Source organism: Rhynchophorus ferrugineus, unplaced genomic scaffold (genome assembly GCF_030347505.1).
Source record: "Rhynchophorus ferrugineus isolate W39M unplaced genomic scaffold, kcgeb_rfMv2 rfM11, whole genome shotgun sequence".
In the NCBI taxonomy this organism is placed as follows: Eukaryota; Metazoa; Arthropoda; class Insecta; order Coleoptera; family Curculionidae; genus Rhynchophorus; species Rhynchophorus ferrugineus.
Window position 1 is genome coordinate 15106771 of NW_027472590.1, and position 16036 is coordinate 15122806.

At 32.0% G+C, this 16036-nt stretch overlaps 1 protein-coding gene across 22 annotated transcripts in view; it reads right to left on the minus strand.

Moving 5' to 3' along the window:
* The window catches only part of LOC143204875 (uncharacterized), a 347752-nt gene that overhangs the window by 14842 nt on the left and 316874 nt on the right, over positions 1-16036 (minus strand). For 11 of the 22 annotated variants that reach the window (XM_076417771.1, XM_076417770.1, XM_076417766.1 and 8 more), the window contains one exon: positions 14494-14805. The exons of 9 other annotated variants lie outside the window; for them this stretch is intronic. In XM_076417771.1, the coding sequence (XP_076273886.1) occupies positions 14494-14805 (312 nt within the window). The remainder of the gene's footprint in view (positions 1-14493; positions 14806-16036) is intronic. 2 more of the 22 variants (XM_076417774.1, XM_076417775.1) reach the window with 1 other exon arrangement.

Here is a 16036-nt window from a genome sequence, read left to right on the forward strand (position 1 = left end):
TAACCCGATCAAGAGCTTGTGAGACATCCAGGAATATTGCAGGGCAGTATTTCCTTTCCTCAAACGCTTTTTCAGAAAATATAATGATCAAATCAGACAGTTTCCGAACTATTTGTATGAGGACTGACTATAATAACTACATTATTATAATTACTGTTAAATTGATTCTGTTGTAATAAACAGTAGAACTCTATTCGTCGTGTACCAATTCAGAAAATATCGAAATCAAATCAGAACAATACCGAAATTTTTGAAATGAATGAAAATGTTCAACACTGTTCAAATAGATTTTTCTTAAGGCATATTCAATCCACAATGATAATTGTGGACCAAATTTATAAATTTGTTTTTATTTACTCATATCCAAATTCAAGTTCTAATATTAGAACAAGGAAATTTATTTATGTGCATGAGTATAAAAATCGAAAGTAATGAAAGCCAGGAGATTAAAATAGATGACAGAATTCAAAAAATCAATACATACTTTTCTGTATATAGCAACTTCTTAATAAAATAATATAATTGCCACAGCTAGGACGAGAAATAAAGAAACACGAAAATACTTCAATTTCAACCAGTCGAGAATACATACGAGAAAACTCAGTTGATGGGGACATTTACAGCGGCATGGATGATACAAGAAAGTAAAAGGAAGAAGGAAAACAAAGACGAAGAATTAAAAAATAAGAGACTTACTGAACGCCGGATGAATGTATCCGAGAAATACATCGAAAGAAGGAAAAACCTAGATTGGATCAACAATATTGAGGGGAAACAAAATAAATGGAAGATAAATGTAACATTCCTACAGCACTCTATAGTACAAAAGACGGTTCTCTATTATCATTGCTATTTCGTTTATATTGAGCGTTTGATTATATAATATACCATTTGTCTATATTATACATCATATTATATTTAGCAGTATTTGAAATAGCGTTTTATGTTTTGATTGAAAGTTAAAAATATTTTGTTTTGCGTAGTTGTTTTGTAATAAGTAGCTTGATTATCTTCACCCCAAATATTTTCTTAGTTTTTATTGGCTTTGACAAGACCAAATCCACGTAAATTGTACGAGATAACCGCTCAAAATATTACAGCTAACTCAACAGGAAAAACCCAGCAATCCTGTGAAACGTACAACTGTTGCTACTAATGATAAAGAATTGGCGATTTCGATCATAATGATCAGTTGTTGCTTGAACACTTCCAGAAGTTTAAAACTGTGAAATTGAATGTTTTGAATAAACAAAGCAAGGATTTGCAAGCAAACTATAAGATCTTGCACCCCAAAGCGTAAACCCAGTTATGAAAGACCTGGAAGTTTTATGATGTAAATCGATCTAGATTCTCAAGATTCCCTCAGACTTGGAGATGTGATGAGAAAGGTGTCTAGACTAAGGGTTTCGTTTACATTATAATAGAATTGAACCAAAACTGTTGCTTGAGTTATTGATTCAATTAGTTACTTTTTCTTTAAAATACCAAATCCTACAAGTTAAATCACTTACATGATTTACAAATACACTAACAAATAAAGCTTTAAAATCACAGCAGTGGTGATTTATCGCAAATGACATTATTTAAAGAAATACAATTTTATCGCAAGTTTAACAAAAGCCAAGCGAATGTCTAACGAATGTTTCTAGAAATTTGATTTTATACAAGCCGTTTGATATTTGCTGTGTCTGATAGCTTCCGTCTGTATTACCTCCTCAACAATTCCGTAGGAGGAATTCGCGAAACGAACGTAAGTGAAACAGAAAAGTCTTCTTAATTTAAAAATATGTGACCCGCTTCGAGAAGTGGAACAATATCTATAAAGATCGGTGAATTTCAAGCAAAGAAAATTACGGATTCGGTGTATGTTCTTTTGAGTGCTTTACTGAAATGTGTTGTAAGTGTGATAAAATTAAATTTACACCGTTACGTACGTGCAAACTTCAAAGAGAGTAAATATAGTACGGGAAATCTAGACATGAAAGTATCTCGATATATCAGGTTGTACAATAACCCGTCAACAATAGAAATATAACAGAACAATTGAAAAGTCCCCGGCTTGACACATAGATGACGCTACTAGAATTAAATCAATAAGTTTCTAATCCTCAAAAGACGCAGTTATAAATTTGACAGCTGTCGGATCATTAGTTTGTGAATTAATGTATTTTGAGTGAACCAAGTTTTGTTACTGCGAAAAAAAATGGATAAAAAGGAATTTCGCGTGTTGATAAAATATTGCTTTTTGACGGGAAAAATACAGTTGAAGCAAAAACTTGGCTTAATGCCGAGTTTCCGGACACTGCCCCAGGAAAATCAACCATCAAGGGTTGGTATAGTAAATTTAGATGTGGTGAAATAAACACCGAAGACAGTGAACGCAGTGGGTGCCCAAAAAAGGTTGTTACCGATGAAACGCTAACGACATTAATAAAATCCACAACGTGTATATCATATCATTCACGAATATTTGGGCATGAGAAAGTTCTGTGCAAAGTGGGTGCCGCGCGAGCTCACTTTTGACCAAAAACAATGACGAGTTGATGATTCGGAGCAGTGTTTGAAGATGATCAAGCGTAATAAACCCGAGTTTTTGCATAGATATGTGACAATGGATGAAACATGGCTCCATCATTTCCTTCCGAAGTCCAATCGACAGTCATCCGAGTGGACTGCACATGAACCAGCTCGAAAGCGTGGGAAAATACAACAGTCGGCTGGCATGGTTATGGCGTCTCTATTTTGGGATGCGCATGAAATAATTTTCATTGACTACCTTGACAAAGGCAGGACAATCAACAGTGACTATTACATCGGTGAAAAACGGCAGCCTTTGAAGAAAAAGAAAGTGCTGCTTCACCAAGACAATGCACCATGTCACAAGTCAGTGAAAACGATGGCAAAAACCCATGAATTGGACTTCTAATAACTTCCTCATCCACCGTATTCTCTAAATCTGGCCCTCAGCGACTATTTTCTGTTCTCAGATCTCAAAAGAATGCTTGATCGGAAGAAATTTTGGTCGAATGAATAGGTGATTGCCGAAACTGACGCTTATTTTGAAGCAAAGGACAAATCGTACTAGAAAAATGGTACGGAAAAGTTGGAGGGTCACTATAATCAGTGTATCACCCTTGAAGAGAACTAATTTTGCCAAAAAAATGTGCTTTACTATGGTAGGAAGGGGATTTTTCAATTAACCTTTTATATAGGAATATAGAAAAACCCCCAGAATTGGCCAATGGTTGGAAGAGAGGGTGATTGGCAAATATAGTATATTTTGGGAGTAGGCGTGGCATACATGCCACTTTAAAAGACGAGCCGAGGTGTTCTGACCCTCTTTCACTTTTTCACTTAAATTCATTGGCTCTAAAACTAAAAGAATTATATATCTATAAAAGATTGCTCAGCTTCACTTAAATTGTAATTAGTGTAAAGTAAGCCGTGATGGCTCACGTTCGCATAGTGAATTAGCAATAATTAAAGGGGCTCCAACGGCAGTTTGCTACGAGAGTTACTCAAGAACATATCCAACGACGAAGAGAGAACTAGTTCAATTTGTTTAGTTTTTTGAGGATTACTGCTAACTAAAAGACATATGGATTAAATTCTAGTAACGCTATCTATGTGTCAGGCCAGGGACCTTTCAATTGACCTGTTACATACTAATGTATTAAATCCGTACTCGTCTTACTTATGTATTAATGCAAATACAACAAACCAGTGGTAATATATTAATTTGTAAATTAATATTGTACCAAGAGTATCTAATGTGAGATGTAATTAATAACAAAAAAACTAGTCGGTACAGACTGTCTTTAAAACATCAATATGAAATTGTTAACGAACCAACTTTGACGTTAATTTGTTCAGAATTGCGAATTGTCGTTGCTCACCGCCCTCCAATTGACTATATTTGCGAGTCAATTATTCATGATTTTTCCAGATAATTTGCTTCAGTGTCCGATGAAACGCGAAACGGGAAAATGCATACCGAAAAAAACCTTCTGCGTTGCACTTCGTTCGAAAAATATGGCAACGGTTCCATTTCGTCAGCATCTATCCAACGGCATTTTTAAATTCGACCTTTACGGGGATTGCTTTGTTTCCTAATGGAAACTGGAAAAGTAATGAAAGCTGTGTAAAAGGACATAATTCTCTAATGTTGCGATGATGAAAATGGCGTTGATAAAAGTGCAACTGTCCGAGGCGAGTTAAAAAAGCGCATTTGTATTGAAACTACAATGTACATCGTCTGTTTTTAGAATCCTCGTTTGCTTTTATTTCAACTAATGAGTTTAAATCTATAAATTTGTTTCCAGCAAGATTTAATTTAAAATAAACTGTAAAACTAAAAGAATTATATCTATAAAATATCGCCTAGGTAAACTTAAATTGTAAATGGTGCAAATAATTGAAGTAGTGTAAAGTAAGGCGTTTCATTAATTCGCAAGAAAGTCTAGCTGAGATAGTCAGCCGTGAGTCATCAGTTCGCACAGTGAATTAGCAACAAATAAAGGGGCTCCAACGGCAGTTTGCTACGAGAGCTACCCATGAACATCTCCATCGACGAAGAGAGAACTAGTTCAATTTGTTTAGTTTTTTGAGGATTACTGCTAACTAAAACACATATGGATTAAATTCTAGTAGCGCTATCTATATGTCAGGCCAAGGACCTTTCAATTGACCTGTTACATACGCCGTATTTGCCTTACTTGTGTAGTAATGCAAGTACAACAGAACAGTGATAATATATTAATTTGTAAATTAATATTGTACTAAGTGTATCATAATGTGAGATGTAATTAATAAAAGAAAATCTAGTTGGTACAGACTGTCATTAAAACATCAATATGAAATTGTTAATGAACCAACTTTGATGTTAATTTGTTCAGAATTGTGAATTGCCGTTTCTCACCGCCCCCCAATTGACTATATTTGCTAGTCAATTATTCATGAATTTTCCAGATAATTTGCTTCAGTGTCCGATGAAATGCGAAACGGGAAAATGCATACAGAAAAAAACCTTCTGCGTTGCACTTCGTTCGAAAAATATGGCAACGGTTCCATTTCGTCAGCATCTATCCAACGGCATTTTTAAATTCAACCATTACGGGATTGCTTTGTTTCCAACGTTAAGAAAAACAACGAATAAGAAATCGGCAGTATCGATTTTGGGTGAAAACACTGGGGGGGAGGGGGGCAGATTTTTCTTACTCATTTTAATAATTAGAATTACTTTAGTTAAAAAGAAACACAATAAAGTCTGATGTGATCGAACATGTAATGGAATCGATATATGAGATTCGATTTACTTTGATACCGGTCGGTATATATCTGCAAAATTATAAAAAACATTAATTATACTAATCAGGAGTTATAAAACGGCAAACCTTCTCTTGACGCTTCTTTTCAAAAATTTGTAACAAATAAAATTTCTTTTAAACAATATTTATTTATTTATTTAAACCCGTCAGCCTCTTGGGCTATTTAGGGTGAATTATAATACATTATATAAACATTAACAGCTTAAAATACTTCACAGTGGATAATAAACAGTAGAATATATACAATAAATTTTTTCAATTGCACAGTAATAAATGTATGTTACAGGTGTTGAAGTAGGTCTATGGTTTTAGCTCTGTCCCTTCAACAAATATTCAGGTGTCAGTTTACAGTGCCCCATTCGCCGTCGTGCAAGGACGCTTGACTTGCGTCTACTCATGTTATTATGGTCTAGAGATTGATAAAAAATCCTCTTGATTTCCCATAATATATTGTTTTTTATGAGAAGGTCCCATTCTAATTGGGTCAATTGCCTATTTAGGCCCTTCATATAGACTTTGGCATCTTTTTGGCTAAACAATTCGTTTAACTTGATCGACTCCTCTTCCCTATTTGCCAGATGATCGGCTCTTTCATTTCCAGATATTCCTTTATGGGAGGGGATCCGGAGGTATATTATTCTTACACCCCTAAATTGTAACTTTGTCTGTATCTCTCTGATGTATGTGACCAGAGCGCGGACTGTCCTTACCGATCCTAAACTCTCTAGGGAACTTATAGAATACTACTAGTATGGATTCGCTAATCTGTGATTATTCCAAGGCAGATAGGGCCATATATATAGCCAGCAGCTCCGCGGTGAAAATGCTAGTCAATGATGGAAGCCAATAGTGTCTCTCGAATAGACTAAACGTATAAGCAGCACCAACAAAGTTCTCACGTTTTGAACCATCAGTGTAGATGATAAAATGATTTCAATAGTTCTCTTCGATCATTTGTCTAAAGAAGTTTTTTATTGTAGAAGAACCATTTGTTTCCTTATTCAGAACCTTCATAGACAGGTCTATGTGTATTCTTGAGAACTGCCATGGTGGTATATTAGTGATTCTACATTTTGCATCTGGGATCACAATCATTAATCGTTTACATATCCTCTGGAAGATTAATGAGGGGCTTAAGTGTCTCTTCCTTATATTGGTCCAGTTGGTCTTAAGTGGGAAAAACGTATTAAACTGGTCCAACTCTGGACGGAATTTGAGGGAGCTTGCATAGTTAAACAATATTTATAAAAAGTCTGATTAAAAATATTATATAAAAATATCTTCAATCAGTTACTTCGCGTAGTTCACAGTAGCGAGATAATAGGGCCCCCTCTTGAAATAAGAATCAGAAACATATTGCCTCTCTAACCTATTACTTCAAACAGGAATAAAATAATGGAGGTCCCCTGTTGTCAGTAGAATGCGTTGAAAGGTGAGCGTTGATACTGTTAGATACTAAGTTGCCTAGTATTGTCTAGCCCTAAAATTAATTAATAATTGATGTTGATTGATGCTAGAAACAGGAATGATTTTGTTCCAGTCGCACAATTACCGTTTTCCTCCGAATTACTGACTATCATCAAGAACCTCATTATCAATACATATTCCATACAACTGAATTTATATGGGATATGGCAAATAATTAAGCACTAATTTTCTTAACAATAAACATACAGACCGAGAAAGCAAGAATCTTCTGGATAAATGGAAAGAATCATTGTTTACAACAACAGCTTCGGTTTTGAGGAACTCGATCAACCCAACTGCATAAGAAATTGACTAATGGTGGAATCGTAAATAGGTGTTAGATCCGAAATTAACAGCTTAGTTAATCACTTGAATAGCAATTCCGAAGGTGGCAGTGACAGAATATGATAGAACTTTCTGAAACTGGGATTATGATTTAGTGCTGACACTTGAGTAAGGGCTAGTATATAATTAATATACCATAACTGTAGGAAATCTTACTGTAGAATGTGAAAGATTTATGTGCACGGCTATGTGTGGAAATTTTCATAATATACATGAGCATTTGGTTAAAATGTAGGAGGAGAAAAAGAATACCAACTAATTTGTAGATATGGGAAATGCATTAAGGATAATGCAGTGATTAACTTTAGTTTGATAAAGAAAGATGGAGACAGGTAGTAAAATAACAAACTAAGGAGAAATATTGTGATATAAAAATGACTTTTTTATGGAAATACTGCACCGAAAGAAACAAGAACTAAATGTAACTGGTTAATATGCTCTATAATGAAAGTAAAATACAATACTTATACATACAATAATTAGCCCTTCAGGGAATACCACTACATAAAAAAACGAACAAGGAACTCCACTTCATAGTTGAAGCGGAAAAGAGTTAAAATAATAAAACACAACCCTAACCTACAAGTTATTATACCTGTATAATTAATTGCATTTTAACTCCTTAGATAATATATAAAATAGATGTACCGTAATGTTAAAATAAACTATATTTGGTAACATTTTAATTAATTTTTGTTTCTTTATTTTATTTAGATTAGAATTTTGTTATGTGTGAAAACCATCAAACTAAAACTGTCATCACTTTATATTACATGAGTTTACTGTCTTATTGAATGGGTTGAAAATTGTTGTAGGAAACGATATACAATATTTTTATTAAAATATATAGTACCAATTTTTCTCAACAATTTGTTTTACACTGAAGAAGAACTCATCAAAATACAATGGACTAATTGGCTAGTATCATTTCATGGATGGACAATATTTGGAATCATAAGTACATATCCTATTTCTTTCTTTTTAGAAAGCATATTTGCAGCAACATATTGTTGAGAAACATATATAATGTTAGAATATTCAGAATATTATTGACGCAATATATTTATTCTATTTCCTTTTAATAACTCTAGGAAAACCCTCAATCGGATATCTCCTCCCGGTCCGTTATTATTCAGTCATTTATGGAGCTTATCTAAATTTTCACAGCGAAACCCGGGACTATTGCACTGTCCGAGCTAAGATTGATCTGTGAGCTCGATCAATAAACGTTCTGTAAATGAACGCGAGCTTAATCCCATGATTCTCAATAGAACTGTTACTGTGTGGGATCCATTCAACTGTCCGATGTGTGTGTCCTAACTTTACACCCTGATAATTCAGATCTATAGCGTATTATGGCTACTTTATCCGTGTACTGTTAAGGGATGTGTAAAGGTTCAAATTTAATAATATGCGCGTAACCGCCATGCTCTGGCAGTTTGGTTCTTCACTTGTTTGATTTTATAGTGCTAAGCCGTCGGATTTATCTAGGAAAACCCTTAAACTTCCCTTGTATTAAATTTGTTTTCGTTTTAATTAGAACATTTACTGGATAGTCGCCTAAATAACTCATTCACAACAAGACAATCAGACAAGAAAAATTTTCTACTCATTTAATTCGAAAAAAAAACCCATTTGTAAAAGAAATAAAGTGCTTTTTAATGAATACCAGTGATAGCATAGTAGTCGAAATTCGATCACGATTTATTAATTTAATAACGTTTCTCTTTTAATAGAGCAAAATAAATTAACAAAATATGTTGTACTACTAAAACTTGGTATGACAATATTTTATCAATTTAACAGCCACTAATCTTCCTCGAATTGCATTTAATTACACCTAATTTCTATTAGTTCAATAATCAGCAGAGTATTGATGAGTTAATATAAATTATTATACCACTGAACATTATAATAAGAGTGTCATAAGATTATTTTTAGACTGTAACAACTTCAGAGCATCAAATCTATGTATATATGATCTTTCTTTTCTTTTACATTATAAATATAAATATGGAATAACAAATGAAGTAATACATATTTATATATTAAAACAGAGAATATATGAATAAAACAATTTAGAAATTGTTATTTGACTTTAGAATTTATGTTGAACTATAACGAACACAATCAGATAATTAATTTTTTTTACAATTTAGAAAAATATATTTATAATTATAAGTTATATAATATAATTAAAGGAAAGTATTCATAATTATTATACCAACTATTGACTTTTCAAACCTCAAGCCTTCAAAATAAATTTGTTTTAGCTTTTATCGCCTAATTCGACACAAAGCTCATTGCACCCAGCTAGTTCTTCATGTTTTGAAACAGGAAATAGTCGCAGAGGGCTAATTCTGGTGAATATAGCATAGCAATTCGCAGACTAATTTATGGATTTTTATGGTGACTACATGAGTGTGCCCCAGTAGATTGTTTTGATGTAACAATGCTTTTTCTTGTGGTCATCTCAGTTTTGTTTTGAGGTTAAAAGCTGTGAATAGTATTTGCCGATGATGTTTTCATTCGTTTTTAGATATTTTATGTGAATGCGCATTCGCCCGAAGAAACCCATTGTATTGTTTGTTGCTTTCTGAAGAAATCGTGTTCCTAAATGCTTTAATAATACGTTAGGATTGTGGCTGAGCCTTGCCAGATACTCTTTTAAAGAGGTCAAACAGTTACGATTATGGCCAAGTGTGGGAAATGCCCCAGATAACTCTTTCTTACCCAAATATTCAGGCCAAATGTGACGTACCTGCTCAATCTTAATGTTCAGCATCACTTGTGCCGGTACGACAACGAGTTAACTCAGTAAACGAATATCTTCGTAATCGTTGAAGCCTTTGATTTGTTTCGGTGAGAATCTTATACTTAAAATAATGCTCAATATGCACACAAATATTAGATTTTTCCATTTTTGGTTAAATTGGAGAGCTGCTCTTCTCTCAATGGCTGTCAAACACAAAGAAAATGACGCAGCTTGATTAAATCATAATAATATCTGTAATCTTATAGTAATATAGTAATAGATGAATGTTGTGTGGAAGAGTGAGACATTTAAACTTATGTACGGGATATTCATGAAGCTGCTACTTAGCGACAACCGTTTTTGAATTGCGAGAGAAAAATCGTCTTTGAAAAAGCAGAATCTATATAATATATATATATTCTATTTTTTGGGTCATATTTATATACACAAAAAACATATCGTTTTTTCCAACGTGGAAATCAAAAGCTGTCAAAAGATAAGATACAATTTTCTATATGGAATGGACAGAATATTGTCGAAGTTGTGATAACAATGTCTAGTAAAAAACGAGTCAATTAACTAAATGAAAAAAGATAAAAATAGAACCTAAACACCAAAATAGAGCACAAAAAAACAAGCCTTTAATATTTAATTTAACTAGTTCTTAAGTTTGTTTCTCTTATAGGAACTATGGAATCATAGAATTCACTAAAAAATAACTTTTTTGTATATAACAGTGTAATATATTTTAAGAAATACGTGTCGTTATAATAAAAACAGAGTATTTAAACTATTTAACTTATTATAAATAATACGTACCATAATGAAGTTTGCCTTATATTTTGAAAAATTTACTTGAACAATATTCTGTTGAAATTATATATTAAATTATTTCATATCAATGTAACCAACTGCCCTATGTTACTAATTTTGTTAAGCAATTTTGAAGCTGAAGCCAAATGTCAGGTAGAATTTGATGATGATGGCTGAAATGTTATGTAGCTACAAATCAGCTGTGAAAATTTTAAATGTCATAGCTTAATTACTGAAATTATATTACTTTACTGGTTTTATAACATGTCTGAGATGCAATTTAATATATTGATGTTGTAATAATTATCTTATACTAGTTCAATATATTTTATTGCTTTAATAGAATGTTTTAGCATTTTTGATCCCAGATAATACAAAAATTAGATTTCTCTGATCCAATTATAATAAAAAACATTTAAATATTGAATAATAGGTACGGTGGCTAATAATTCAAAAATTCCTTTAAAAAAGTTAGTAATAATCAGAGGGTGTTAAGTAAGGAGATTATGACTAGTGTAGAAAATTTATTACTGGCTCATGTTTACCAAATTAGTTTTTCATGTTTTGTAGGCCTTAATTTTGTATATAATATATATTAGCTATCAAAACCATTAGATAAATATTAATCCAAGCAACGTGTACTTGTTGCTATTGATAATTGTGGAAATACGCAAGAGTAGTGTATTAACACTAAGGCAGCACATCCTAAAAAACTGAGCTAGAATGTCTTGCTTGATGAGAAAGACAATTCATTACTTTGGATCCCATTCGAGAAAGGGTCAGTACAAAAATAATTCCTAACTACAAATCGTAAGAAAAGAATAGTAAGGTATAGTGGCCACCGTTTATACATTGTTGGGAAAAGAGCTAATAAATTGATACATCTTATCATCAATATTCGAATCAAAAGGTCCAAATCTATAAATTCAATAGTTGTATACTTATTTTCATTAAGCCTCTGTTAATGTCGTTTCAAAGTCATGTCTTACTAATATTGATATTGGTTTTGTATCCACACTTGTGTTCCATTTGTTATTAAATAAAAATAAAATAGGAAATAAAAAAGAAAATTGAAGAATTATTAACCATGATACCCAGTCTACTTTTAGTGTTAGAGCCATCATGAACAGCTCTTTTCTATTCTTCCTAGACAACTCCAGATAAAAAAAATGTAGAGACTCCATCAAAAATACGAGAACAATATTTATATAGTCAGATATAAGTAAATTAAACAAAGGATTATGACTAAATTCTAATGTATTTGACTTTAATTGACTAAATCAAAACGTTTATTTTCAGGAAAAAGGTTGAGGGAAAATCAATTTCGGTTTTTCGTCATAGGTGGATTTAATACTGTATATGTTTAGTAATACTTATTCAAAGTACCCATATTAAAGGGCTAATGAAAGATGACATTGGATATAATGCGGAGTATAAGTCTATGTAAGGTTTATTTCTTTTACTTTCAAATATTTTTATGTTAAATATAAAGCTTGCCCTGGTAACATAGCTATGAAATAAAACATCGACTATAAAAGAATTCTGAACCATTTTAAGAGAAAATCAAAAATGAAGCTTAATATTTGGATTTAATTTGAATTACACGGGAAAAAAATGATTGACCGAGTGTCTTTTAATTAATTTCTGCTGAAGCGAAATGAAATCGAGTTATTTTGTAACGAATGTATATGAGCAAAGAATCATTTATAACAGTAATATATCTAAAATATTATGGAGCCTGGAGAGGCTTCACAAAGGGTTTCGGAATCTTCATTAATGGAAGGAAGAGTTTGGTGAAATTAGGACAGATTTCTTTCATCATGAATTTCTTGAATATAGCTAAATCATTGATTGGATTCTCTTGTATAGTTCTTCCTATAAAACAGACAATGCACGCCATCAATGTCGACACCATTTAAACTTGGAGTGGATATTTCCTTATCATTTAATAATTAGCATTATTCTAGTTAAAAAGAGACTGAATGGCATCTGGTCGTTCCGAACATGTAACCAAATCGGTCTATAAAATTCGATTAGTTAATACTGGTCGACATCGTTCTCATATGTCTTCACAATTATTAAAAATTTTATAAAATTAAATTATTCATAACCATTTCAGATGAAACTGTTAGTCTGGGAAGTATGCATAGAAATTTTAGGATATGGAGCTCATTCATACGCTGTTAGGAAACATATGATTTAAGTGGTGTAAATATAACCCACGAAGAGATATAATAGAACTGTAAGACATTTTTTATATGAATACTATTTTTAAATACATATAATAAAATTAAAGAAGATTTATAATTTCAAATAATGTGTCCAGACGAAACATGGATATTTCAGAAAGAAGTATTACTCTGTTCTTCCAAAACGCTAATAAAGGGTGCAAAGAAAACAAAACTTGATGGAAAATAGTAAAAGTTAGAGTAACATAGGTTTTGTTACTTATAATGTTTTTTTTTTGTAATAATTCGTTACAGATCTATCATTGTTCATAGTGGAAACAGCATGGCTTTATTCTTGGAGCTGAGTTATTCTCCTGTCACTAGTTAAATACAAGTTAAATGTGTAGTGTGTTATATAATTTACTGTATTCAAGATCAAGCCTAACAAAATGTAGTAAGAACCATTGACTAGATAACACCATCCATTTGGATAAATTCTCTCAGAGAGATGGAATCGTTAACAAGTGTTCGGTAGATTAGAAATTAACAATTTGTTAATTGACTCGAACATTGATTCTGATAGTGAAATAAACTGAATGAAATTGTTTGTGCGCATTGATACTGGTGTAATTGTTTAGAATATGCATGAGTATTAAATTAGCATTTAGAGTAGATAATTAACACTAACTCTTTTGCAGATATGGCAAATGAATTAGGGAAAATATAGTGATTAATTTTAATTTTATAAGGGAAAATATATATATGCAATAACAGAAGAAATTCAAAGATATCAAAATGTCAATAAAAAAAATCAATAAAAAGTTAAATATGCTCTCTAACGAAAGTAAAATACATTATTTGGGTATACAATTGTCAATTAGGTAGACTAGGCATCCAGGATATAACAGTACATAAAAAATGTACTCTGCCTCATACGCGGTGTGGAAAAAATTTAAGTACAATACCAAACTCTAACGTACAAAATTATTGTGATTGTTTAATTAAATGTAGTTTAAGCCCTTCGGAAATATATGCATTAGATGTACTACAATATTAAAGTTAATTATATTTGATAACGTTATTTTGTTTCATTGTTTTATTTACATTATTAGCAAGATGTTGTCAGAGTCAAAATAAACTAAAACTTAAATTTGATACGGCAATGATTTCATAATATATTTTGATAGCGTGCATTGACTGTTTTATTAGAAGGAATATATCCATTATTCATTTAATCGATCCTCCATGATGTCGCAGACGACGAGAAGCGTCCAGAACTGATCAACAGAAAAACATGCCCTTTCATAATATCTTTAGGCAAAAACTAAAAACTCTCTTGGTGTTGTAAATCTGGAGTTCTGGTAATTTGGCAAATCTTTATAAATAATAGGTGAAAACCTTTATGAATAATAAGTATTTTGTCAGAAAAACTCTCAAAAATATTGACGAAAGGACACACAGTTATGAAAATATACGAAATTTCTTTTCCCAACCCATTAATACGATAATAATATAAATAATGAATTTTCGCTTTTTAAAGAGAAAAAAGTGTTAATACTAATAGTCAGCGATGAACTACTGCTATGAATTAGTAAATTGAGAAGCATTGCTCACTCACCTGTTTAATTTGAATTTGTACAACGTCGTGGATGCTGAATTCGGTTCAACATTCGACGTTTGTACTTTGGGCTTATATCCTCTCCGACTAAATCCGGCGTTGTTGTTCTTGTCTTCGCTAGATACACTGGGACTGTTCGTCGAAGGCCTGTTAGTTTTTCTTCGGTTTCCGTTGTACCTTTTTCCGGAAGAACCCGGCGCTGGAGTGGATTCTTCACTGTGTGCAGACGTAGGCGTTGTAGTTTTGGAAGATTTTGACGATTTTCGGTTTCCCCGACCAGATTTCGACTGTCTTTGTGAAGACGTGTGTTGTCTGTATTTATTTACAGGTGTTAGTTTATTGTGTCAGTGCCATGCAGCAACGATACTATATATACATGCTAACTATATCTAATATACGGGGTGAATCGGAATGATGTACAGTGAAGCTCTAATTGAAATATTGTGATTGTTGGTGGCGGTGATTGTGCTGCTTATTTACACAAATAATCAGATCTTAAACAATAATATTTCAATTATTTTTTCATGCTACTCTAAATCTATATACTGAAAATAAAATCATTTCCTCAGCAGAATTAAAGGAAAATTATAGTTCTTAGATAATTCGTTAACCAGCAATTAGTATTCAGTAGTTCGGTTTATATAAGTTAGGAAAAGGACAGAATGGAGGTTAAAGTTACGTAAAGAAATATAAATACAGTTCCAGAAAAAATCGGTTCTGGAATGTGTCAGAATCAGGTATTTTTTGTGTTAAACTAAATAAAATATTAACTTATGCAACGTAGATAATTAATTGAGAATTGGAAACAACCTAAAGCCAAGCAAACCGTAACTGTATTGTTAATTATATCTGAATAAATAATACCAGACTAATTCATAAATCAATTTACATTGTGATATTATTAACTGATTGATCTAGAAACTATATTGATTGTAATTAATATATTTATATACTTTTAATAATATATAGGTCGTATAAATATATACATCCGTCTTACTTATATTGTGAATAAATATTATCTGAAATAATTAAATAACCAAAAGAACTTATTCTTACTGAATATTAATTTATTTCCAAGAACAATTCTTCTTCAAGCAAACCCATTTGGGGTGCAGTACCTTAACACAATCTTCCATTGCAATTATAAGGTATCAAAATAAGTCACAAGAATGCATATCAGGTGAATATAGGGCTTGATTTTATAAAAAAAAATGCAGAACAATGTTGAGGCTTTTCAAGATCCTATCATGGCATAGCATACTACGATTAGCAATGTCAGGAACATTTGGGACGAATATATCGATCTGCTGGTTCATATTAGAACAAGGTTAATCTAATCTTCAGAAGATCTATGCCATTAATATGTATACATGTTTAACATGTTGATTTGTTCGGATTAGTTGTAAGGCATATAAAACAAAAAAATTAAGAAACTCTTTGTGGATCATTTTTTTCCATAATAGAAGATGAAAATCTCTGCTGCTGGCAAACAGTTACAGAAAAATGTTGTTATGAAAAATATGTTAAAAGTTGTAATATGTTC